Source organism: Trifolium pratense, linkage group LG2 (assembly GCF_020283565.1).
Source record: "Trifolium pratense cultivar HEN17-A07 linkage group LG2, ARS_RC_1.1, whole genome shotgun sequence".
NCBI lineage: Eukaryota > Viridiplantae > Streptophyta > Magnoliopsida > Fabales > Fabaceae > Trifolium > Trifolium pratense.
The window spans coordinates 37289669-37316191 of NC_060060.1; the positions used below are offsets into that span (position 1 = coordinate 37289669).

The 26523-nt window shown below is 33.7% G+C and overlaps 4 protein-coding genes across 4 annotated transcripts; 3 read left to right on the top strand and 1 right to left on the bottom strand.

The window, feature by feature from the left end:
* The first annotated feature begins 2113 nt into the window (after positions 1-2113).
* On the top strand, positions 2114-6851 carry LOC123909444 (RNA-binding KH domain-containing protein PEPPER-like). Its single transcript, XM_045960284.1, has 6 exons — positions 2114-2589; positions 2795-3053; positions 4072-4220; positions 4397-4651; positions 4881-5072; positions 6339-6851. Exons 1-6 carry the CDS (start codon positions 2305-2307, stop codon positions 6519-6521), a joined length of 1323 nt encoding a protein of 440 aa, XP_045816240.1. The 5' UTR covers positions 2114-2304; the 3' UTR covers positions 6522-6851.
* A 4558-nt stretch (positions 6852-11409) lies between these two features.
* Positions 11410-13251, top strand: LOC123906039 (macrophage migration inhibitory factor homolog). The gene is made up of 3 exons (XM_045955875.1): positions 11410-11603; positions 11810-12010; positions 13078-13251. Exons 1-3 carry the CDS (start codon positions 11493-11495, stop codon positions 13111-13113), a joined length of 348 nt encoding a protein of 115 aa, XP_045811831.1. The 5' UTR covers positions 11410-11492; the 3' UTR covers positions 13114-13251.
* A 604-nt stretch (positions 13252-13855) lies between these two features.
* Positions 13856-17751, bottom strand: LOC123906040 (proline-rich protein PRCC). Its single transcript, XM_045955876.1, has 2 exons — positions 16660-17751; positions 13856-14218 (listed from the first exon to the last, which is right to left on the bottom strand). The coding sequence occupies exons 1-2, from the start codon at positions 17626-17628 to the stop codon at positions 14060-14062; spliced, it is 1128 nt and encodes a 375-aa protein (XP_045811832.1). The 5' UTR covers positions 17629-17751; the 3' UTR covers positions 13856-14059.
* Positions 17752-19389: 1638 nt separating this feature from the next.
* LOC123906041 (mannosyl-oligosaccharide 1,2-alpha-mannosidase MNS1-like) lies at positions 19390-26059 on the top strand. The gene is made up of 14 exons (XM_045955877.1): positions 19390-19819; positions 19908-19955; positions 20079-20273; positions 20366-20478; positions 20546-20611; positions 20766-20937; positions 21748-21837; positions 22072-22196; positions 22822-22887; positions 23442-23550; positions 23634-23735; positions 24593-24673; positions 24749-24919; positions 25255-26059. The coding sequence occupies exons 1-14, from the start codon at positions 19664-19666 to the stop codon at positions 25498-25500; spliced, it is 1740 nt and encodes a 579-aa protein (XP_045811833.1). The 5' UTR covers positions 19390-19663; the 3' UTR covers positions 25501-26059.
* Positions 26060-26523: the final 464 nt, after the last annotated feature.

A 26523-nucleotide genomic window follows, 5' to 3' on the forward strand; every position in this document is an offset into this window, starting at 1 on the left:
CACTAGCTTCTTAGATTTTATTCTAATGTGATAAGTATTAAAATAAATATAAAACCAGAAGATAAAAAAGTTTGAAAGTATAAACAATTGAATTTATATCCAAATTATACAAAATCAAACATTCGTAAGGAAGTTCATCGACTCCACCTAACCTAGGAAAAATAAATTACAAAGACAGAAAGAAAAGAACCTTATTGGCCTCCTCCTTAGAGTTATCATAACTCTAGAGTGAATATTGAATGGTTCTCCATATTTTGGAATGAATAATAGTGGAGGAGGAAGACTCTATTTAGAGATTTTCAGCTGGGTTTGGGCTTTTTCTGAGCGTCCATCGCACCCATCGTGGCCACGATGGTGTGTAATTTCGCCTCATCGTGGCCACGATGGATCATATCGTGGTACGATGAAAGATTTGATCAGGATTTTCTATTTTCTTCAACCGCCTTTCATCGTGCCACGATGACAAGTCATCGTGGTACGATAGTAAAGATTTGTTGCAGATTTTCTTCAATTTAAACCGCATTCTCATCGCGCCACGCTGGATCTCATCATAGGTACGATGGTACGCGCTGTTTATTACGTTTTTGCCCTTTTTTGCCGCTTTTTCCACTTTTCTTGCTTCTGGGCCAAGTAACTTCACTTTTCCAGGTATTTGCTTGCTTTTGGGCTTCAACTGCTATTAAAACTACCATAAATTACTACTAAAAACATCATATAATTGACTGTCATCAGGCTTGAATATATTTTATGCTATATCAAATTAAAAAATATGGTTTTTGTTTTGGACTTTTGGGCTGGACTAAGCCTAGCTCCACATCCAATCTATTGGCCCAATATTATCTCTATTGGTCTATAAAATCAACGTTTCACAACCTCACGATGTATGTTTTATTATTACGGTAATCAAAATTGGACCAATCATCGAACTAATGTGTTTACTGATTCAAAGTTTAACCGATCGGATCGAAGTTCAACCGAATTATAATATTTTTTAATTAAATATAAACTTTTATACTTTAAATAACATATTAAATAATTATAAACAAAAAAAATTACACAATAAAAATCATTAGTGTGAATGATTTCTAAAAAAACAGTGTGAATAAAATAATAGTATATTTTTAAAGTCATTATATTTGGTCGAATGGTGAAGAATTTTGATAGTATTTATAAGGTGCATTTGACCTGCTAAAATATAAAGGACTGAACATCTAACCCAACAATCAAGCCAAGCGTAACGTTTACCGGAGGTACGACCGAAGAATTAATCTCAAAGTGATAATTTCAGTTATACTATGTTTGATTTAAAAAATTGTTCACATGACCGAACAAATTGAGGGCCAAACAACCAGACAAAAACTGAAATTTTTGTTCCCAATTACACCACCAAACAACATTTCATAAAAATGTCTTAAATTTTTTTCTTCATAAAAATAAAAATAAAATAAGAAATTGCAAAGACAAAATACTCATGTATTGTAGTACTACTAGGGATGGTAGGAAAATCCAAATCCGATAGATCTACCTGAACTCAAACCCAAGTCAACGGGTGAAACCCGAGTTGACTGAGATTTGAGTTTGGGTTTGGGTGGCACCCGAATATATGGGTGTGAGTTTGTGTAATATCAAACCCACACCCGAAACCCATTCACCCACCAATTTATATATTAAATTACCTATTTAACCCTATGTATTTTGCTCTATTTTAAGTTTTTGAATGTTGTACTGGTGTATGCTGTAGTGACGATAACATTTGATGAATTGTTTAGTAAAAAAAAAACTATTTTGAAATTTACAAACTATATTACAAAATCATGCTACATTTTGCATTTCATCAAATATAATTTGGGTCGGTTTTGAGCAAATAATCAATTATGCGTGTTCTTGTTACGAGTGAGTGTGAGTTTCATTTTCCCACCCGAACAACATTTGAGTTTGGGTTTTGGTGACACCCGAATATATGTGTGTGAGTTTGGGTAGTATCAAATCGCACCCATAGACACCCATTGTCATCTCTTTTTTGATTTACAATGAGCTGAAAATCGAATCCAAAACTTATAAGATATTGTTCAAATCCCTCACCACTCGATCAAACTTATTACCTTACATTGCCATTTCTAAGTACTACCTAGGTTACACACAAAACGTCATCACACTACTGTTTGATGTGGTCTAGTTTGTGTTGTGTGTCACACTTGTACAAACAAACAAGGTTAAATTTTTAAGGTTATTTTATTTCTTTCTTCGATTTTCAGAGCAACAAACAACAACGAACGAACCTCTCTAAACCCTTTTCCGGAGACTATGACCACCGTGACGGAGCCAATTCAAAACGGAACTTTACAATCAGAACCACTCACCTCCGAAACAATTTTAGATCCCACCGCCAATCCCTCAACGGAGGAATCAGATTCCGCAGAGAAAAGATGGCCTGGTTGGCCTGGTCACTGCGTTTTCCGGTTAATTGTTCCGGTTCTTAAAGTCGGCATCATCATCGGTCGCAAAGGTGAACTCATAAAAAAGACTTGTGAAGAAACTCGTGCTCGCATTCGTGTTCTTGATGCCCCAGTTGGTACTCCTGATCGAATCGTAAGTTTTCGTTTCCAAAATTGTTTTTTTAGGGTTTTGTTTTCCCCTTTTGTTTTGTTAAGTTTATACTTCATATTTAGCTTATTTCACTGACCTGAGTAATCGGTTAATGCTTGTGTGGTTTCAATTTTTAGCTTATGATGATGTTATGTATCAATTCAATTCTGATTAATTTTTTTAATGTGGTTTGAATTTTGATTTTTAGGTACTTATATCAGGGAAAGAAGATTTGGAGGCACCTCTTTCTCCTGCAATGGATGCTGTAATAAGGATTTTTAAACGTGTTTCCGGATTAACAGAAACTGATGATAGTAATACAGCATCAGGAGCTGCAGCGGCTGCATTTTGTTCAATACGTTTATTGGTGGCCTCGACGCAAGCTATCAATTTAATAGGAAAGCAGGGTTCGTCGATTAAAACTATACAGGAAAATAGTGGTGCTGCTATTAGAGTTTTGTCTGGAGGTATGCTTGTTGCCATTGTTTCCTGTCATTCCTGTAGTTCTTGATAGCAACTATTGATTTTGTGTAATTTTCTTCATGTTGAGTAATGTTTCATTAATCATTAAGTGTTCTGAAATATATCCTTAGCTACGGGTGTGTGATTTGACTTGATTTCTATGAAATATAATTGAAATGAGGGAGCTTTTTTTTGTCTTCACATTGCTTTACTAAGCATTTAGCGACTGAGTGCTTATGTGTGGAGGTTTTGCCTCACTGCATGGAGCTCTGAGTAGCTACTTTTGAACATTTGTTATGTTAGTTGTGTAAGACCAAATACCAAGCATTATGATTAGACATTTTATCATACTATGCATATCATTAGATCCTCTCTCCTAATTATATTGTGTTACCAAATGCATTCGTTGTGAGCCTAATTTGTTTTTGAAATTCAATTTGACTCGATATCAAGGACTTAGGCAAGACTATTCCAAAATGAGCTAATTTTAAGTGATGATGTATCCCCCTCTCCCTCCTAGATTTGCAATGTGATATTTTCCCACTAAAATTGGAAATCCAAGGGTCATTACGTCCTTGCTCACTCCATCGATATCGACAAACTCGCTATAAAAAAGCTTTTTCCTAAGAGCTTTTTCCTAAGAGATTTTCTTACAGAGAGCGAGTTTTTATTTTATGTTGCAATATTGAGTGGTTATTACCTGACATGTTATGATTAGGCATGTAATCATTAGAGAGAAAATTAGGGCAGTTCTCTAATTGTAGAAAAAATGGTGAAGTATTGTCTTAGGCGGTTTAGGCATGATTGGAAGGTTAGTTAATAGTTAGAGGTAGCGGGAGATCGAGGAAAAAATAAAGTTCAAACCAACAAAACAAGATTTAGAGGCAAACAGGTTGTCTTTGAATCAATACAGGAAAAACAGTATAGTATTGCTTGACTAGCGTAGGTTTGATTGTTATTTGTGCTGCTTTTTTTGGGTTCAATTGTGGAAGATGTTCTGATGAAAAACCATTTTGCTGATAGAGGAGCTTCCATCTTATGCTGGTCCCGATGAGAGGATTGTGGAACTGCAGGGAGAAACCTTGAAGGTCCTTAAGGCTCTGGAAGCTGTAGTCGGGCACCTGAGGAAGTTTTTGGTCGATCAAGGTGTTATTCCCCTATTTGAGAAAACTGTAAGTTTGATATTTCCTATTTTAATTAAGCTTACAAACTCTATTTGTGTTAAGCTGCTACTTTGTTTTAGTTCTGTATTGAATATCATAATAAAAATGTGAAAGCCATCCTTTTCTGATTTTACTGTATTTATTATTGATACTAAGACACACAAATCCTATGTTTTCTGTTTAAGTGCAATGCAACAATCTCCCAAGACCGCCAGGCGGATGCCTGGGCAGACAAACCATCACTGCACAGTGCTTCACAACCTAGCATTGTTGCTGATATTCCTCTGTCATCAAAAAGGGATTCTTTCTTTGCTGACCGTGAAAGTCAATTGGATTCATTGCTCTCTTCCTCGACAATGTCACTATATGGACAAGATTCTTCAATTTCTGGTCTTCGTTCTTCAGCATTTAATCGTGCCAATGCTTCCATTGTAACTACGGTAAGCAGTTTTAACTTTAAGCACCCATTTTTTATTTGTGTTCTGTTTGATGTGTACATTTCCTTGGAAATGCGACGAATATCATTGTACTTTCACCGACTGTTTAAAAAATAATAACGTATCATAATTATATACCAATTGTTTGTGCAAGGCATTTTATTTGTTTTACTTCGTGTGGTCCAAATTTTAAATTCCGTGATTGATGTCGATTTATTGTGCCTCCTATTAGGTAATACAAACAATGCAAATACCACTGTCCTACGCAGAGGACATAATTGGTATTCAAGGGACTAACATTGATTACATTCGCCGTACTAGTGGAGCCATATTGACTGTTCAGGAGAGCAGGGTGCCTGATGAAATCATTGTGGAAATAAAAGGCACTTCATCTCAAGTTCAAACAGCACAACAATTGATTCAGGTATAGACTTGGCCCTATGAAAAGAAAGTTACATTTTTCCGGTCCTGTTACTTCATTTGTAATTTATAGTGAGATAATGCTTCATGTTTTGGAATTTTTTACATGCTGTTAGCTTATACCCATGTTCCTAGTCTTGTCTAAAAGAATTATACTACTTGATGGTTGATATTGAAAGATAAATAGTTAAAGGAGAAAGAAATGCAAGACTAAAGATATTAAAATCGGTTTTTAATATTAGGAATTAGGAAATAATTCAATAAAAGAAATGAAGATAGTTTTACCCCGGTATATTGGTGAGAGTGGAAGTCAGACAAAGGAAATATTAGTTTCAATCTTCCTAAGTGCTATCTATAGACTTATCCAAGACACTATTTAGGTGTAGCTGAAAGTCAAAACACGCCACATTTTGTTCTCTGGATACATATAACCATTAGTTGTTTTGACTTTTTTCCCTGGCTGAAGGATTGGGCTAACTTTTCAAACTATGCAAGTCGAGCATGGTAGTTGGTACACGGCATTTTTTGACCATTTGATGATAAAGTCCTACCAGATCTATCATAGATCCAACACACTAGATTTTTTTCCTTACCCTTCCTACTCACACAGTCATTGTTCATCTTCACACACACACACACACACACACACACACACACAAGTCCATAGACCTGTACAACTCTTTTGCTGCCCTCAAAATACCTACATGATTTCCTTAATTAACTGCAAAAATTGAAAAATATCATCATCCCAAAAGCAGAATAAGAACATAAAACATACAAATATAACAAAAGAAAAGAAAGCCAGAGCTCCTCAATGGCCACCTAGCAACCACCCACCGCCGCAGTAGGTAGCACCGTAGCAGATTGTAGTTGTCCTATTGTCGTTTTTCTCGTTCTCTATCTTTCGCTCTTCCTAGCAAGCTTTATCTCTCTGTGTGTCCGGCTGTGGTATCACTTCAACCAGCAAGAGCAATTATGAAGCAGCCGTGCTATATATATTTGTTTTTTTTTCCAGTCATGTCTACTGAACTCCTTATTATATCCCTGATCCCTCCTATGCTGGCTGTTTTACTAATTAATTAAGGAATACAACTTTGGCATAACTATGACTGATTTTTATTTCTTATTTTTCACACATATATTACAGTCATTCATTATATCGTACTGACATTTTTGACTGGATTCTTATTATCACAAGGAATTAGTTAATGTTGGAAGAATATATTATTAAGCACACCTTTTCTGATTGAAATGTCTTTCTATGTTACAGGAAGTTATAACCAATCACAACGAAACCATCGCTAGTAATTATGGCAGGTTAGATGCAGGCCTGAGGTCTTCTTACTCTCAATTGGGCAGTTCATCCTATCCCTCATCATCCTTGCCCTCACAACAACCCTACAATGGGTATGGATCTTCCGGTCTAGGGGACTATAGTACTTTCAGACTTTAAATTGGTCTCTCAACGGGGACATCATCTTGAGCCAAGTTATCCCAGTTGGTTCTGATTGGAGAGGATTAATGCTGGAATGTGTAATCTAGTAACAAAAAGAATATTTTCTTTTATCTGATATACCATCATTTGATGGTGTAATTTTAAACGCGGCCAAGAGTTGTGTAATGCAATAGAAAATGTTAATGGAATATTAAGTTGTTAACCATTTTCTGGATGTTCAGTTTCGTAGTGTATATGTGCAGACTCTTTAAGGCTTAACCTTAGGATCTATAGAGTGGCTTTGAAACTGTATTTTATATCTATTTGTTTTTAAGTTTGCACTGCCAACTACTGTTGTCACTATTATTGCTTAAATTTCGTCCCCTAACTCCCCAATGTGTTGTTAGATATTAGCACGCGATAGGATATGACTAACATAATGATGCCAAAACACTTTCCCATTCATGTCCTCACTAGAACGAGTCATGAATCACGATGGTCGTAATTCTTGATTGCAAGTGTCTGTTGGATCAGTCGTGAAGGTTTAATGTTTGTTTTGCATTGTGTCGAGTTTGACAAAATTATGACGAGTCACCGCTGCTCTTTATAATTAACCACTAGGGGTCAACCTTGGCAATTGGATATGTATGGTCATGCAAACTGCTTTCATATCCATGTTTGATGAGAAGAAATCATCATTTTGCTGTTATTTTTAAAGTATAATTTATTTATTTTTTTGGGTTGCATATGCTTAATTCTTAGTTATTTTTTGTGCTATTCATAAATTAAAATGGAGTCGCTCGAGATTCGAGAAAGTAGATTAAGGCAATACTTTTTCCTTATAAAAAAGCCCATGTCTGGTTCATTTGTCTGACCATTAACAACAAGAAAGCCAATTCATAGCGCAAAGAGGGGTAAGGGTGCTTTCTTTTGTTGTTGCAATGAACTAAGTGTCCTCTTCTCAGAAAGGAGGAGTTGTCTAAACCTAAACCCCTCTTCATTCTCAACTAAAGGGCGAGTCCCATGCGTCAGTTTGTGGATCGCGGTCTCCCACATAAATTTCGTGGAAAGAAAGTTTGAGGGAAGATTATTTAACGTTCGTTAGCAATATGGAAAGTTTAGTAAGAAGGATTCTTTTTTTTTTGAATAAATTAAGTTAAGACATCACTCCTGCAGCAAAAGAAGAAGCAAAGGGCTTATCCCTGATTAATATGTATTTTAAAGCCAAAGTTATAAAAATCGGTTTTCCGCTTTTCGTAAAAAATACCCTTAAAAAGGTTAAAACATTAATACAAATCCATTATTAAGATGTATATTTTAAGTTAAGAACATGAAGAAAAAAAATACTAAGAAAAATGCACATAATATTAGTTTTTTTTTTGTCACTATATTATTAATACAAAATTTTCACAACACTAATCTTGTAGATCAAATTACACCGGTGTAACATTTGAGTAATGTTACACTGCTCAATAACGCTTTCACGAATACAAATTTTATAAAATACACTCTTTGATTGAAAGTTTATATCGTATAGATTATATATGTTAAATTTTATAAGAATCTAAAATCATTTGATATGTTATTAAAATAGATCAAGATTAACAGTATTCAATAAAAACACAGAAACCATTAATGACCTACTCTGGGGGAAAAGAGCAGTCATTCCGTTCTACTATATCAAATGAGTAACTTTACAAAAGAGTTCCAAAGGGGTTATAAGAATTAGTCTTCAATCCTAACTCTACCCAAGTCTGAAATCTCTTCCTGTGGTCAAGAGACTCAATTTCATAGTGTTTCCCAAGGTGTAATCAATTACCTTTTGCTCAGTTATACCAAGAGACAACCCCTCTTATATTTGTTTACAATGAACTGCGGATCGAATTCAGAACCTCTAACATACTACCCAAATCCCTCAAAACTAGACCAAACCTAGTGACTTTTTTAATTATATCAGACAGTTGCATTCGTTGGAGAAAGTGGAAGCAGAGAATCAACAGTTATATCGTTAATACAAAGATATAAACAGAAGATATTTTGCTACAATTTTATTGAGATTAAAGAATCTAAGCAGACATAGTAAAAGAATCAGATAGTCTGTTTATATCCTTTAATCTCAACAAAATTGCTTATATCCATTATTGATTACAGTTGCACTTGTTTGAGAAATTGGAAGCGGAAAATCAACATTGATCTCATTAATACAAAGATTTTATGATCCAGATTCAGGTCACATTACATTTGAATTTGGAATTAGAAACAAAATCACACAAATTCATAGCCATGATTTTTTTTGTTAATGATGACCATATATTTGACTTTTACACAAACATTAATAAAAATATTCGTATATTTTTTGTTGAATAATAAAATTAGCAAATCATGAAAAGAAGAATTTCTACGCAACAATTTTATTTAAAATAACCAAACTTAAAAATAAAATAAAAAAGTTTATAAATATATTTCTCATGAAAAGAAAAATTTCTACACAACAATTTTATAAATATATTTCTCATCTTTAAACTCAATTTTATTTTATGTATTTTATAAATATAATTTTTGGAATTAATGAAGAATAATTTTGGTATTAACTTACTAAGTAGAGTGGGTGATTTATAAATAAATAAAAAATAAAAAAAAGTCTCTCTTCCCATTATCTCCTTCGCAAACTCTCTCTTGTCTCTACTACAAACACCATAAATGAAAATCCAATCTCTCAACTGATGAGTTGAGCTTGTCAAAAAAATAATTGAGAGTTGAGGAAGGCCAGAAAAAAAAAAAAACCAAACAAACAACACAAAAAAAATAAATGAAAATCCCTATAAATTAACACATTAACACACATTTTGCGATTACGATTCAGAAAATACGAAGACTCGATTGAGAAGTTAACACACATTCTGCAACTACGAACAAAATCTTTCAAGCCGATGGACTTCCCACAATTCTTTGAAGATGACTGGTTGACTGATTATTATACCTTTATCACTACTCGTCCCACCATTACAATCATCACACAACAATTAAGTCAATTCATATCCAAGCCCACTCACACACATTACAATGCCGCACTAGGTGTCATGAAGCATCTCCAAGGATGTCCTGAGTGTGGTTTATTTTCCAACGCAATTCCACTCTACACATTCTGATTTTTCTGATGCCGATTAGGCGAGGTGCAAAGACTCTCGTCGTTCAATCTTTGGCCAATGTTTCTTCTTAGGGTAGTCTTTGATGTCTTGGCGCACGAAAAAACAACTCATTGTTGCACGTTCATCATCTAAAGCCGAGTATCGTGCAGGGTTGTTAAAATTTAATTTTTATCGTAAATTCTATGGATTATACGTTTTTAGATAACTTAAATTTTTCTAATCAATTTAAAAGTTCAATTTTTATCCTATTGGTTATAAATACAATATCATATCTAGAGAGAAACTTAATTTTTTATAATACAATTTTTTTTGTTACAAAAAGGGCATAGTATTTTTTTTTACCGTCTTATATAATAGTATATGTTTTTTTTTTTACAATATAATAGTATATGATTATTGAAGTAACAATTATTTACCCTTGTGATTATTTTTCATAACCAAAAATTTATGGTTGAATAATTGAGTATTTGGTCTATATTATAGACTAAGTACATTAATTATTCAATGTCCTAAAAAGAGATTTTTTTTATTTATAAAAGATGTGGAGGAACGGAGGGTAAATTTAGAGTTAGATAGATAATAATTTTTAGTTCTGATGTGTTCTCAACAATATGTCTCATAACCAATGTCTCCTATTTTTATGCATGTGTGCAAAAAAAAAAACAAAATAATACAAAAAGAATAGATGAAAACAAGTGAAAAACAAAACAGGTAAGTAATTATGTTTTGATAAAATAATATAATATATCATAATTTGATGTGATTATTTAAATATAATAAGTTTTTTCTTTCTGTAGTTAGATGAAATAGTGTTCGGCCTAACAATTTTGACATTTATATCAGTTGAGCTAAGATTTGTGGACATTTAAATATAATAAATTATTTGGTAAATAATAGATACATAATGTAAAAAAAAAGATACATAATATAATAGGGATTTTGTAAAAATAAAATAAAACAACATGGTTAAAATATATATTCACCTAGTGTTTCAATCCTATATAATATGCAATCTCACATGACATACATGATTCAAAGAGTCATAATTAATACGTAAAAATAAGAGAGATATTATTTCTTTACAAGATATATTATTGGGCGTATATAGTTGTTGAATTATTTGTTATTGAAATGCATGACTTTAGTCATATTTAACCAATGAGAATGAGTGGAAATCACCTAAGTGTGAATTATCTAATATTTAAATTTTATTTTTAATTTAAAATTAATAATATATTAATTTTGTCATATTTTCTAATTAACATTCATAACACTTAAATTTTTTTAAAATTATTTATTTCCAATTATGTTCAAAATTAAATAAGCTAAAATATATATTATAAAAACTATTTTTAATATGATGTAAATTCAACGAGTTTACGAGTTAAATCTACATTTTGATTTCTCTTAGTCAAAACGAGTTGACATAAAAACTAGATTTTAACAACCTTGGTCCTTCGATGACTTTAGTCATTTTTTCTTTTGGTAAACCCAAATATATTTTCTGCACGCAATTGCAGATACTAATCCCTCAAAATAAATCCATCTTAGGAATTGATCTCAACAAAGACTTTAGTCATTTTTAAATTGTGTCAATATGTATTTTCAAAAAAAATAAATTGTGTTAATATGATTAAGTTTTGATTGGAGATTAAGTGCCTTATTAAAAAATTTACATTGAAAATAACAATTTTTAAACTAAAAAACAAAATACATCACTTTTTTTGTGTTTAAAGTTAAAACTTCTAGTCTTCAAAGTACTTCACACATTGGTGTGTGAAGAGTGAAGAGAAGAGACACCTTATCCTTAAGGACTTGAAGCCCCCCAAGTAGCAACGCAATGCCCACTTTGAACCTCTTCACCAACATCCCTGTCGATCCTGTTATTGCTTCCGACATTCTCAGGGATGCCACCAAAGCTGTTGCAAAGATCATCGGAAAACCCGAATCTGTTAAGCCCACTTTTACCACCCTTTTCCTTTTTCAACCTTTTTTACTATTCACCCACCAATTGTTTGATGAAATTACTCTGTAAATAACAAAACTTTATCCAACCCATTTCTGAAAAACTACATGCCATTAACACTCAATAGTAGTTTTATTTTAGCTATGATTTATTTATTTTTGAATAAAATGTGGGGTTTGTTTGTGTTTCAGTATGTGATGATTTTGTTGAATGGTGGAGTGCCTATTGCATTTGCTGGGACTGAAGAGCCAGCTGCTTATGGTGAATTGGTATCAATTGGGGGCCTTGGTCCAGATGTTAATGGGAAATTGAGTTCTACTATTGCTGAAATCCTTCAAACTAAGCTATACATTGATAGTTCCAGATTCTACATCAAGTTTTATGATGCGCCGGTAAATTTCTGCTTTCTTCTGTTTTGTGATAGTTTTATATGTGTATTTGATTAAGATTATTGATACTACATTTCGATTATGGTGAGATTGTTTGAAATGGTATAATTCTCTGAACTTGGAGGTTTCTTATGTGTTCATTCAATTATGATTCAAATTAGGTTTGTTTGAGGAGGCAAAGATAGGTTTTAAATTAATGCTGTTATTGGGGGAATGTGTTGCTAATAATTTAAGGAGATGTTGAATTCTGATGTTGTTTAGCAATACTTTGACTGCAATAAACAGCTAAAGTAGTTATGAGTTATCCATTTCATGTATTCTTCTAAGTTCTCATAAAGTGTTGGGATAATAATAGCATCAAAACAGTAGCATATGACTTGTGAGACTGTGAGGACATTGTCCTTGAGGGATATTTCATCCCAAAAGGTGAAGATTTAATTTCAAAAATTTATAGGCATTTTTGTGATTGGTAAGTTGGTAACCCTAAGTTAGTTGGTTAGGTTGGGATGTGATGTTATGGGTATAAATTTAAGAGGAAGGGATTAGAGGGAGGAGGCCTGTCATTTATTTCAGTCGGGGAATTTTTGCATTATAAAGTTGCAATCCAAGAAAGTTATGTTTTAAAAACCAAACTAGACATTGAACCAGCGCTCTTATGGTTTAACCACCTTAAACCGCTCGAATTGGAAGAAACTGTGATTGAACTGTCAAAATAACCAAACTGTAACGTCCGGTTTAAAGTTCAACTGGTTGAACTGCATCAGTTTGGTTTTTAAAAACAACGCAAGAAACTTCCCTATTCTTTGTTAAATAAGTTCATGTGGAGATAGGAAAGGGTTATGAAAATCAATTCCCAACATATAGAAGTAATCTGTAATCTTTATATTATTATTTTGAATTTGCGGAAGCTTGTTTGTAAACATTATCATGGAGGGTGTGTCAACAATAACAATTCAAACAGCTTCCCCTGCATGAGATGAATGTCATAGCTATATCTTTTTGTAATATATGATCTTTTACTTCATTGTGTACATTGTTGTAGATCTCATTTTATTTGTGTTTTGGTGCAGCGCTCATTTTTTGGGTTCAATGGTTCAACATTTTGATCAGACATATTTCAAGTCATAGACTTGGGCAGTTTCACAAGGAAGCTATTTCGTCTATCTGTGTATCATAAAAATTTGTATGTGTAGTTGTTGTGAACATATACATTTGATTTATAAAAATTGGAAAATTCATCCTTCTGCGTCCCCTCATTTTGATCTGTTGAATTTATTGTTGTTCTTGTTAGACCTGAATCTTAGATTCTTAGTAAAGAGGAATGGAGGTGACTTGTACACATCATAAGGAAGTCTTTGCTTTTACATCTGCTTGGATTAGACGTTAACAATGTTAATATTTTTTTGATCAGACCCAAAAGAATTACTACCTCCGTAATTTTATCAATGAGATCTTATATTTAAGGATGAATGTAGTAATATCGTTAAGGTAAATAGCTTGGTGCTTCACATTATACGACTATTAATTACTTTAGACAAGTAAACAATTTGTTGTTATCAACATTTACATAACATGTTGCCCGAATACATATAGTACATATTTAAAACTGCCTTATAATCTTATATCATGATAACAAAAAAAAAACTGCCTTAAATATGGACAAACAAATAAGGCCTATAAAGGTGACTTAAATGGTATAAGGATTCATTTTACAGTTAGACAACATTTTTTATAAGAATTTTGATAAATTTTATATTTATTGAATGCATCCCTTTTTTTATGCCACCAAAATGCAAAGATGAATGATTAAATGACAATAATTATATCCAAAAAATGACCTAAAGTCGATTCACATGAAAGAAATGTGATTTATTCATCACAAGGAATAAAATTCTACTTCATTCCACAGTAAGATTATATGATAAATTTCATCCTTTGCGCAGAAAACGGAGTAAATCTATTGTATACATACACAAACATAAGAGCTGCAGCTACAATTGAAAATTCACTTTGTAAATCATGTTACAGTAAAATTACAGCAGCATCCCCAAATCACCATCCATATTTTGCTTGTGTTTCAGCTTTGGTAAGCATGCCCTTTGCACGGCGCTCAGCTAGTTTCATTTCATTTTGTTTCATATCAAAGTACAACGAACCAATTTGATGCTTCCTCTTAAGCAGCTTTGAAGGCTTCCCCTTTGCCGAAACAGGCTACAAAAGAAAAGAAATTTGATAAATACAAAATATTAATAACTGGAACGTACATTTTAGGGGGAGAAAGACAATTACAGGCTGTACAACTCCTAGTGACAACCCACCAACCAAAGTCTACTATCTCTTAAAGATTTGAATTTTGTGGCGTCACAACATCAAACTATAGGTTCTGTCTATGAAAAATCAATTAATAACCTTTTTTATTGTCACCGGCAACATTAGCTTTGTTTTCTATGTGCATCCAGTTGTAAAAATGGTGTTATGTGCACTATGATGTATGATTCTTATGTGATATATATGATGATAGTGAAATAGTCCATGGACCTGAATGATGTAGAGGTCAATTTTGCTTATAGCATTTTTTGAGAGACCAAAAGTGTCCTCCCAGTTGACAGGTTAGAGGCTGATCATCCAGATTATGTTCAGCCACTAAAGGCATAGACCCCTCACATAGTACTTTAACCATACATAAGGATCCAAGCTCAAACTAAAAAACACATGCTTAAAGTATCTAAGCTAGGCACCTTCCACTCAAACTGACACATGTTGATAATTTTGTTAGATCTATCTAATTTTGTTATAGTCTCCCCTTGGCACGCCTTGTGCTGAGGAGATTACCGTTTTATATATGCATATCTCATTTTGGTTTGTTCAAAAAAAATCTATCTAATATTGTTATATTATATCTATATTATCTAATATATTATAGTTACAGACCTTAGAGTGGAAGATGAAGCTCCAAAAATGTAGTATAGAACAGTCCAACAATTACAATATCATACCATAATTCTTTTGACTGTTGTAAGAAAAAGACTCAAGCTTACAACTGTTTGAAAGATTTCCTTTGTTGTTACACATGTATCCAAAAAATGACAACACATGCAGCTTTTGTGTATAGACAGACATGACAACAACAAACAACCAAGCATTTTCCTACTAGATGAGATCGGTTACATGGATTAATCAACTCCAAAATGCTATGTTCCATATTAATCCAGAGATAGATCATAAAACTGTCACATTCCATTGTGTATCAATTCAAACAGCTTCCTGTTACTCACCAGCTTATACCAAAATTCCTAAGGTCTACCCTTCTGTCAATCACCAAAATACATATATGCCAAGATGGAGTACCCAACACTAAGCTGCCTCCAGGAGCAACTAAGGAGTGTCAGAACTGGTCACCACCAAATCACAATCACAAACAATGACCCTGTCTCTATTTTAAAATCTGAAGCCATGAATTTTCTTTTCTGTTCACAAACACATATGATGCCATGTTTGAAGCTTTCTACCCTACATTCAGCTGTTCATCCTTAACCATTGCCTCAGTAACCAATATAAGCATCTGAACCTTGCCTTTACACATCTCCACTGATTTCTAGATGGGTATTGTTCATCCAACTTAAGTTTGAGGTCTTATACCAGTGTTATTTTGCATTTTATTTGTGATTTTTAATTTTGTTTTGATTAAGTTTATTCTAGATGTCTAATTAGCTATAACTAAATCTATTATGCGATTTAGGATTTCATTTATATATAGCTGCTGCGCTGTATAAAAGGGTCTTAACGGCTGTAACAAGGGAGTTGCCTTTTTCTTAATAAACAACTTTTACAGTTTTCTTGAATACACTCCAATTGGTAGCCAAAAAACCCGCCCTCTATTAGTTTGCTAGATCTCCTATAGTATACTGTTTGAACATATTTTCACAAGTATCATTTAACAAGGCTCACAGATTATTTCTGACATTGTTTTTGTTTATTCACATTTTTCGACTCAACCAACACTTACATGTGCGCTTCATTAGAAGAGCCAAACCTTGCCTTATTACCATTTGAATATAACACAAACATGCACAAAAAGCACAAGCCCGGTAGTTTTTCACCTTGACAATTAAACTAACTAAATCCAAGTATCACAAAAACCACAATACACACACATCAGCAGCAAAAACAATAATAACAGGCAAAAAAATTTCTCACTAGGTGGAGACAAGCTACATGGAATAAAACAAAAATGTCTTTATCATGAATCATGTACAAGAAAGATTGACTAGTGTAATGTAACTCAAATTCTTCTGAAAGTTTTGAGTTTTGACCTAGAGTGTTACTTAATTTCCAACTAACTGACTATTAAACTATCATCCATTTGGTCTAACCTCTTCAATGCTGTTTCTATACATCTTTTCCACAGTTCACACAAATCCAAATCCTCTAAGACAAGACTCTATTATCATTTCTAGCATTGTTTCTTTCTCACATCCTCTCTATTCTAATAGTTCCATTTCTAATTTCATTTGTTTTTTTGTTACTACTCATCCATTATAACATTGTTGATTGTCATTTCAGTAACAATGAGTGTACTTTCTTGTAAGATACTATATACCTAAATAAACCATAAAAAAACCCTAACAAGATAAAAGAGAACTGAAAAATACCTGGTAAGAAGGTCCAAAAGCTAATCCAGTTAGCTTGGCTTTATCCTCTCTTGGTCTGTCCTTCATCAACTCATCTTGCTTCACCTCAATCACTTCCACGGGCACATCTTTCCTACCTCTTTTCCCAGTAAACTTCAACACACTCTCACTAATCTCAGGAACCTCCTCCGCTGGCACCGACCTATCAATCCACTTATTTTCATATTGCCCATAATCCTCATAAGCACCATAACTCGCATAGCCATCACCATTCGAAGCAGTGCCAGTGCTAGCACCAGCACCAGCACCAGAACTATCATACTGGTGAGTAGCATATTGGTAATTCCCATAACTATCATGCTGATCAGTGGCATATTGGTAATTTTCATAATTTTCATAATCGCCTGTATTTTGATCAACCGCAACATCGCTCTCTGCCGCGGCAGAATGAGCAGAGGTTTGTGCCAATGCCGGAGCTGGTGTACTGGTTTCGAGGATTGATCTCCGGCCAGAACCAGAGCTTGATTGAACACCAAGAGTAGAAGAGTTTCTAGGAGCTGGAATGCTGGATAAGAATGATTTCACCGATGGGGCTTGAATTGAAGACTGCAACTTTCTTCTTCTAATTCGTTCTTGTTCTTCTTCATCATCTTCATCTTCGTCTTCAATTTCGGTGGGTTTTGGTAATGGAATAATTGGGGGTTTGAATTGAACGACCCTTTTGGGTTTGGGTGGTTGGATTTGGGAATTAGGTTTTGGGAGAGAAGAGATGGAGGGAATAATAGAAGAGGGTGTGTTGTTGGTTGCAGTATCGGAAGAGGATTGTTTGGGAGGGGGAAGAGAGTTGAAAAGGGAAGAGGAAGAAGATGATTTAGGTTGAGGGAGGATAGAGAAGAGGGATGAAGAAGAAGACGACGTCGTTTTGGATGGGATTGGTTGTTGTTCTTCTTCTTCGTCTGAAGAGGCGTAGCTTGCTAGCAGAGAATCCATAACCACGATTGAAATTGAAATTTGGAATTCTGATTGATCAACCCATTCAATTCAACCCTAGCTCCTATTATTGCAGGGTTTTTTGTTTTTTTTTTTTGTCTTTTAATATTTTACAGTTTTTATTCTATGGAATGTCCAAGTTTGGCCCTGACTTGTGCGAAAATTATAATCTTTAATTTCAACGAAATTACTAATTCATTGCCCAGGTTGGACCTCGTAGATTCACTCATTGATTCAAGAGGGTGTTTGTTTCGGAGATTAAAAATTTATTCCTGAGAATTTAAGGTGGGATTTAAACTTCCAAGTTTGCCCCTGACTTGTGCGAAAATTATAATCTTCAATTTCAACGAAATTACTAATTCATTGCCCAGGTTGGACCTCGTAGATTCATTCATTTATTTAAGAGGGTGTTTGTTTTGGAGATTAAAAATTTATTCTTTAGAATTTAAGGTGGGATTTAAAGTACTTATGTTTGCTATAAGGTACTCTTCCGTCCCAAAAATATAAGAGCTAATTTGACTAATGCACATATGCCAACACACAATTTTAATCACTTAATTTGTTTCGGGGGTCAATTATGTCATCATATTTGTGATCATGAAAACTATTATCCGACTTACTGGACCACCTAATCTGGTTCGGGGGTCAATTATGTCATCAAGTTTCCTAACAAGTCCAGCGTCAACCACTACTGGACCAACTAACGATTGATCGAAATTTTGATACTTGTGTGTTGCCAACAATATCTTTTATTTTTATGTATGTGTGAAAAAAGAATAAAAAATATTAAATAAAGAAAGAAAAATGATAAAATAAAAAAGAATAGATCAACACATTGAGAGATGAAACAAATAATTATTATATTTTGATAAAATAATAGAATATTACAAATCTTATGTGATTATTTAAATTTAATAATTTATTTGATAAATAATAGTAGATACATAAATGTAATAAGAGTCTCGTATAAATAAATTAAAATAATAAAGTTAAAATTTATAATCAATTTACATTTTAATCATATATAATCTTCATTCTCAGGTGACATACATGGCTCAAATAATGAAATTTACTAAAATGTGCGAGTGTGTGTATGAGAGAGAGAGTTATTATATAAAATAAAATAAAAAAAAGAAGAGATTATTCATTATAAGATATATTGATGGATATATAGTTGTTGATGTTATTTTATTATTGAAATGCATGACTATAGTCACATTTAATTCTTAAGAATTAGGGAAAATCAAATAGTTGTGAATTTTGTAATATTTAAAACTGTTTTTTTTTAAAATTTAAATTGATAAAATATTAATTTTTTTTGAAAACTTGATATCCAGCTTTAGGACCGACTAATCCAAGGGGGCCAATCTCACCGTCCACTTGCAGGGGCCCATTCAAAGCCAAAGTTTTTTTTTCTTTGTAAGGACTTATCCCATCAAAATTGGCACTAGGGAAATCGAACCCGAGACCTTTAGAGGAGCATATTTCAAGGACTCAAGCCAACACTACTAGATCAACCCCAAGTGGGTTAATATTAATATTTTTTTAATTAATATTCCCAACATTTAAATTTCTAAATTAAAAATAAAATCTTCATTTTAGATTTATTTCAAAATTAAATTATCAATTTTTTTAGAAGCAAATTTAACTTATCAATTATAAGTATATAAGTTTGATCTATAATTTAAAAAATAAATTTTTACAAAAATTAGATTTTTTTACACCACCTCTTAATAATTTATTAAGATTTAATTTATGTTCATGATGAGTTTCATTTCACCACACACACACACACACATGTAATCTCTCTCTCTCTCTCTCTCTCTCTCTCTCTCTCTCTCTCTCTCTCTCGTTCCTTCCAAAATGGTGGATCGCATAAACTCTTCCGACATTTATTCCCCACATTTCTTACATGTAACCTCACACTTGTTACTTCTTTTTTCCTTTTCCATCATTCTTTGTTTCAATCCAATGTTATTTCTTCGATTCATTCAATTAACATTCTAATTTATCATCATCATTTTAACAAACACACATGGCGAGGAAAAATTATTCATCTTCATCGGCATTGCGTTATGTTCAACCTCGTTATTACATTAAAAGACCTAAACGATTTGCACTTCTCCTTCTCCTTTTCATCTCTCTTGCATGGTTTGTTTATGATCGCCAATTACTCAACAGAGAACACCAAGTAATAATTATTATTCTATATTGTTATTCCCTTTCATTAATTTTTAAAAGTTTTCATTTTTAATTAACCTGCTTCATTTTTTATTTAGGAGGATATTTTGAGACTAAAACAAGAGGTTACACGTTTGCAAAAAACAGTAAGATCTGCAAATTACAATTTTTTATTATTCAAAGACTTGTTTTTTATGCTCATTTATAACAATTTATTATTAAATTTGAGATTTTTTTGGTGGGTTAATTTGAGTTATTTGAAATGTCAGCTGGAAGGTATAACTGGTGATGTAAAAGGCTCAGGAGAAAGTATTCAAATTCATGAAAAAATTAATACATTCACAAAGGGTGTTTCTTTTGAGGATGATCCTATTAGCTTACAAAGAAGAGAAAAAGTTAAAGATGCTATGATTCATGCATGGACATCTTATGAAAAATATGCTTGGGGAAAGGATGAACTTAAGGTGTTTCCCCTTGTAAATATTTTGCTATATTCAATTCCCATCTTGATGAAATCTGAATTTTACAACTAATTAGCTTGTTTTTCGTCTCGTAGCCTCGATCGATGAATGGTGTTGATAATTTTGGCGGTCTAGGAGCAACTTTAGTAGATTCTCTTGACACATTATTTATAATGGGCCTTGATGACCAATTCAAAAGAGCTAAAGAGTGAGTTCTTCTTCGTCATATTTTAGGTTGGCTACATTTAAAGCATCTAATGTAATAAATATTGCAGGTGGATTGCGAAATCATTGTATTTCAACAAGAACATCGAAGTTAGCGTGTTCGAGACAACCATAAGGTTGAATTAGAAGGTTCAATCTTATATTTATTGAAGTTCTTTCTCAACTGCATGATAGTTTGCTGTAACTTCGCCAATTGCAGCATATGTTGCGTATGCTTTGTAGTCCATTTTCACTCACCGGTCTATTATTTTGGTTATGTTCACTATTCAGAATTTTGGGTGGGCTTCTTAGTGCTTATGATCTCTCTGGAGATGAAGTCTTCCTCGAAAAGGCTAGAGATCTTGCAGATAAGCTGCTGCCTGCTTGGAATACACCTTCAGGAATCCCTTATAACAGAATTAACTTGGCTTATGGAAATACAAATAACCCTAGGTGGACGCGGGTATGTTTGGGCCTTACTACATACTTCAGTTACTTTCCGAAAGCTAATTCCATACATATAAAGACACTATTTTATATCAGAAAACATTCTTTCATAACTGTGGTCTATTGTCAAGGACTTAAACATGGTGACTTGGATACTGTTTAATCTTTGTATAATCATGATTCATGTGCACTGCTAATACGAATTTTCGAGTACTACTCGATGTGGGACTTGGGGACCTCATAATACCCAAATCCACCGAGCTTCCCATACTACGCAACGAGAGATTTGGGCACCCCATAATACCCAAGTTCCTATCCTTTAGAACCGTCCCTAAGAGTCGACGTCCCTACGAATGCGCTCTACAACACTTTACTCGGCCTTTCCAGTCAGCCCCTTTGTAGGTAGTCCTTTTTGAGCCACCACTATCTAGCTCTGATATCAATTGTTAATGTATCTGAGCACATGGGGAACCCTTCCTTAAAAGCTAGCTATTAAGGTGGAAAAAACCAAACCAATTAAACACTCCACCAAGTATCCCATATTACCTGATGTGGGACTTGGGCATCCCATAATACCCAAGTCCCTGTCATAGTAATATTATTAACTTAAAATCCACTACTTCTGTTAGGTTTGTAGTCTGTCTACTCTCTATGTTTTCTTGGATAATGTTATCTGATTTGATTTAATTGAAAAAAAATAATGAACCTTATTTGCATCTATTTACTATTAGAAATGCATTGATAGAAATAGTCTATAAAGAAACTAGGAATATTTTCTCAGCTGTTGTGCGTTTTATGTTCTTAATAATTTGTTCTCCGATACTAGGGGAACAGTATTCTTGCAGATTCTGGTTCAGAGCAGCTTGAATTTATAGCTCTCTCTCAAAGGACAAAAGATCCCAAGTACCAGGAAACGGTAATCTTTTGCCGCTTATGATGGATTTCCAGAATATTATATACTCTTGGCAATCATTAGTTTTCAACTTTGTTAATCTCTTCTTTTGAGGTGAACTAAGCCCACACATTATTGTTTTTGAGTTTTGCTCACCCTAAGTGTACTGATTTTGGGAATGTTGTGATTGTGAAAGAGAGTGGAAGTTTATTCTTAATATTATGTCAATTTTGAGGTAATGACCTTCTGATATTTCAGGCTGAGAAGGTCATCAAAGAGCTTCATAGAACTTTTCCTAAGGATGGGTTGCTTCCCATATATCTTAATCCACTAACTGGAACTAAATCAGCTGGATCAATTACATTTGGTGCTATGGGTGATAGGTGATGATACTGATAACATCTTATAGCATTATCATTTCATGATGCTATCTTACACTTGCTGGCCATTTTGGTTAAAACGGTTAATTATGTCTTAAAAGAAAATTCGGTGGAAACTTTTAGCTAAATTTTGTTTAACTTATTGACGAGCCTTTTTGGAATTTGGAAGATAGAGATGGGTTGTCAACCTTCTATGGAATTGAATAGTGTGATTATAAACTGAATTTGATATAGAACTTAATGATCTAATTCAGTTGCCCATCATGCATTATGGTTACTGGGAACATGGAATAAACTGGAGTTTTTGATGTTTAACAATTGCAAAGGTGGTCAGTGTTTTAATATGTTGACATGCAACTTAGTGATGGTTGCACCTCGTGAATAGAGATGTTTCCATGCAGGCACATGTTATAATTACATATTTAATAAGAAGTTGGGCAACTAATACTAGAATTGATTATTCAACTCAACTGATTGCTTGTCTTCTGTTCAACGGTACTAGCAGTGCGAAAATATGTTGAAAATATCAACTAGCTTGCTCAACCATCGCTAGATTGTAGATGTCTTGACAATTTCTAGTCACTTCATTCTTCACATATTTAAAAAGCCGCTGATTACTGTGTTGCAGCTTCTATGAGTATCTGCTCAAGGCTTGGATACAAGGAAACAAGACTGAAATGGTAAAGTTTTACAGGTAAAACTTGGAATGTCTATTGTCCTTTGAAAATTGCATATTTTGTTGTCTCTGCATGATAAGAAGTTATCAGTCCAGCTATCTTGTGTAACAAGTCATGCACTTGACTCTGCCTCTTAATAATGCACCATGCACATATTTGGTTGCCATAAATTTATGAAAGAAGCCAAAGTATATAATGTCTTTCATAGACCCTGCACCCAAAATTGTGAATTTTCATTTCTGTTTGTTCCAAAAATGCTACAATCATCTTGCATGCCCTTTTTTTTGCTTTACTTCGTTATGGAAGTTTAAACTTTGAAATAAGCCTACATCTGGATTCCTATATATTTAAGGAAAATGCTAAACGGTGCCCCCGGGGCACTAGTTAAGAATACAAATATAGAAGTTTTATCTCGTAAATTGTGCATTCAATGTTTTAATGATGTGAAAAATTATTCTCTCACATCATTAACTTTATCATTTGTTTCCTTTTTTAGTATGCTTAACTAGTGCCCCAGGGGTACTGTTTAGCATGACCCTATATTTAAATGTGCGAGAAAACGTGTATCCAGGGACATGTGGGAGACATCAATGAAAGGTCTTCAAAGCTTGATTAAGAAGTCAACACCGTCATCTTTTGTGTACATATCTGAGAAACTTGGAAATTCACTATTTGACAAGGTGCTATTTGGAAAGGCAATTTATTTAATTTAGATGTATATGTTATGGAAAATAATTATTTGATCTTCTTGTCTCTTTTTCAGATGGATGAATTAGCATGTTTTGTTCCTGGAATGCTCGCTTTGGGATCATCTGGCTATGGCCGCCCTGGAGAAGGCGACAAAATTATGGCTCTTGCAGAGGAGGTAATGCTTTAGAAGTATTTGCTGAATTCGTCATCACCCAATTTGTCTTCAAATCTTCGGGCAGTTCAAACTGTTCGGGTTTTGATAATCTTCTTGTAAACGGGGAACGAAAAGGAAAAATATGTCTATACATTAATAGGTAAAGGTAAGAAGCCTTTGGAACATTGGAAGAGGAAATGCCTTCCAAAAGGTGCTGCAAAACCTGATTTTTTGCAAGTTACCTTGCATTTTTGTTGAAGAAATATAATACCAAAGGATCAATTCTTCTAAGCGCTTAAGCTGTCTGGTGGAGGATTTTATATTTCTAAGAACAATAAGTGCTGAATTAATTAATCATCATATACATTAAATTACCCTTAATATTTTATCTGTAATTTGTTGTTGATTGATGGCTTATCGAGTAAGCAAGCTGAAGCTTGCCTCAAGTTCTTAGCATATTTAATGCTTGCAGTGGTTTTGTTTGGTAAATGTATTTAATGCCCAGGTGTTTTTGCTACCTATGTTTTGTTTCATTACACTTCCAGTCCTTTTATTAAGACCAACAAAATTTCTGTCAATAATTTTTGCTTGATTTTAATCCCCACATTACTCTTGCCTTTTACCCTAGGAATTGGAACCATCATTCAGATTTCAAAACAGAATAAAGAACTAGATTGCATCCAGAAGCCATACTGTAACTTCTCTATCTGACCATACTGCAAAGCATCCAATGTTTTAGATCTAAATGAACATTTATTAATTAATTTTTTCTAAGGACGTTTATTAGTGACAAGTGCTAATTTGTGCAAAATTTATTGGATTCGTTTGCCATTTTTCTTTCAAACTTCTACTGAATTATGTTGCATCTAATTGTGCAGCTTGCATGGACCTGCTACAATTTTTACCAGTCTACACCAACTAAATTAGCAGGGGAGAACTATTACTTTCGCACGGGAGAGGTTCGGATCTTTCGTTCTCTCATTGTTCTTCAAATACCCTTTAGATGCTATGTGCTAAGGTAAATATAATTGTAGGATATGAATGTTGGTACCTCATGGAATATCCAAAGACCTGAAACAATCGAGTCACTGTTCTACCTCTGGCGTTTCACTAAAAACAAAACATACCAAGATTGGGGTTGGGATATTTTCCAAGCATTTGAAAATAACTCTCGCACTGAGGGAGGATATGTTGGACTCAAAGATGTAAGAAATTCTTAAGCCCTTCTCTTTTTCTCCAAAATGATTTGCTTTCTTAGCCTTGGAATATTTTTATTAAGTTTTCATGTTTTGTTGCGAACTTGTTCTGTTTGGCACATATAATCGCGTTACCAAAATGTGCTAATAAAGAGAGGAAAATCCTATAGAAATTGACTGCATGAGATGATTAAGTAATGTACGTTTTATCGAGAACAGATTGGGTTCATAGATTGCTTTTTCTTTATGAGGAAGATTTTCTCATGCATTATCAAAGATTATGGTTTTCTTTTTTTAACTTGTGTGCACTATGGAACATAACTAAGCCATGGTTGAATACCCAGGTGAATACAGGCGACAAAGATAATATGATGCAGAGCTTCTTCCTTGCAGAAACCCTCAAGTATCTCTATCTCTTGTTTTCACCTCCTTCAGTTATCTCTCTTGATGAATGGGTGTTCAACACTGAGGCACACCCTTTAAGAATCGTGACTAGAAATGCTGATCAAGAAAGACAAAGTATGGACCAAGAGGAAAAAATTCCTCATCATTTGCATGGTAGGAAAGAAGGTCGAATTGATTACAAGTAGTTAAGGGTTGTTGCTCTTGTAATAAGCAAACCCTGAAAGTATGCACGACTTCTTTACTCTCAGGTATCCAAGACTTATTAGTGATTCTTGACAGCCGTTACCACAGTCTTGCATGAGTGTGATTTTACCATTTTGATTGATGCTTCCGGAGGTGCAACTTGTCCTGCTCTATCAACACAGTTGGTTTGTGTGTCACCTCCAATCTGAAGTTATGCGGGTAATATAGTATAGAATGCTTAGAAGATTCTTTCATTGCTATAGTAGTAGGATAAATGTAGGTGTAAATGCCTATGTAGATATTGGAACCTCAACTTACTATTTTAATTATTTTTGGCACTTGTAAATTCTTGTATATCAATTGACTGACCACTGACAGGAACGTGGTGCAACATAAGAAATTAGTTTTGAAACTTTCAGATTTTCTGGCTCTTCCAATTGAAGATCGGGCGAATTTGAGTTTCTGTATTAGAACCTCCTGATATCAATGCTCTAGAAATGTAACTTAAGATTGTTGAGTAGCACTGCATATGAAAATGATATATCTTGCTAGTTCAGTTGACTCTTTGACCATGCTGTCTGCAAATGTGACCCTTGACGCTTGTTCTTGTGTATGAGTGGTTTAGTCGTTGGTTTGCTATTCCGTCACCAGTCCTGCAAATCTGATAACTCACCCCAACTAGATTGAGCGAGCTTAAAAATGAGATGAATAACGAGAAATGAAGGTTAACTTGAATATTTCTTCTTCAATTTATTACGCGATAAAGGGAACCTCTAAGGCTTAAATATCTTATCTGAAGAGGCATACAATAGAAATGTATGGAAACTGCAAGGAGATGATCTAATAGAGGGACCAATTGACAAAATGTACGTGAATGATTCATTTAGTTGTGTTGGCTGATCCTTAAAGTAAGCTGTTATTCAAGTGTCTTGAAACGCACCACCTAGGCTACTCCCTAACCACCAATAGAGTACTATGTATCAACAACAGCAACATAATTAAAATGATACACCTCGGTCGTGGTG

What these genes read in the sequence shown, in the direction of transcription:
- LOC123906040 (XM_045955876.1), bottom strand. Translation starts at nt 17,628, where the DNA reads ATGGATTCTCTGCTAGCAAGCTACGCCTCTTCAGACGAAGAAGAAGAA. An exon ending in CTTTTGGACCTTCTTACCAG is followed by an intron (nt 14,219 to 16,659) that starts GTATTTTTCAGT and finishes TTTCTTTTGTAG; the next exon opens with CCTGTTTCGGCAAAGGGGAA.
- LOC123906039 (XM_045955875.1), top strand. Translation starts at nt 11,493, where the DNA reads ATGCCCACTTTGAACCTCTTCACCAACATCCCTGTCGATCCTGTTATT. An exon ending in TCATCGGAAAACCCGAATCT is followed by an intron (nt 11,604 to 11,809) that starts GTTAAGCCCACT and finishes TTTGTGTTTCAG; the next exon opens with TATGTGATGATTTTGTTGAA. An exon ending in TCAAGTTTTATGATGCGCCG is followed by an intron (nt 12,011 to 13,077) that starts GTAAATTTCTGC and finishes GTTTTGGTGCAG; the next exon opens with CGCTCATTTTTTGGGTTCAA.
- LOC123909444 (XM_045960284.1), top strand. Translation starts at nt 2,305, where the DNA reads ATGACCACCGTGACGGAGCCAATTCAAAACGGAACTTTACAATCAGAA. An exon ending in TATTAGAGTTTTGTCTGGAG is followed by an intron (nt 3,054 to 4,071) that starts GTATGCTTGTTG and finishes TTTTGCTGATAG; the next exon opens with AGGAGCTTCCATCTTATGCT. An exon ending in CAGCACAACAATTGATTCAG is followed by an intron (nt 5,073 to 6,338) that starts GTATAGACTTGG and finishes TCTATGTTACAG; the next exon opens with GAAGTTATAACCAATCACAA.
- LOC123906041 (XM_045955877.1), top strand. Translation starts at nt 19,664, where the DNA reads ATGGCGAGGAAAAATTATTCATCTTCATCGGCATTGCGTTATGTTCAA. An exon ending in TTTGGTGCTATGGGTGATAG is followed by an intron (nt 22,197 to 22,821) that starts GTGATGATACTG and finishes ACTGTGTTGCAG; the next exon opens with CTTCTATGAGTATCTGCTCA. An exon ending in GATATGTTGGACTCAAAGAT is followed by an intron (nt 24,920 to 25,254) that starts GTAAGAAATTCT and finishes TTGAATACCCAG; the next exon opens with GTGAATACAGGCGACAAAGA.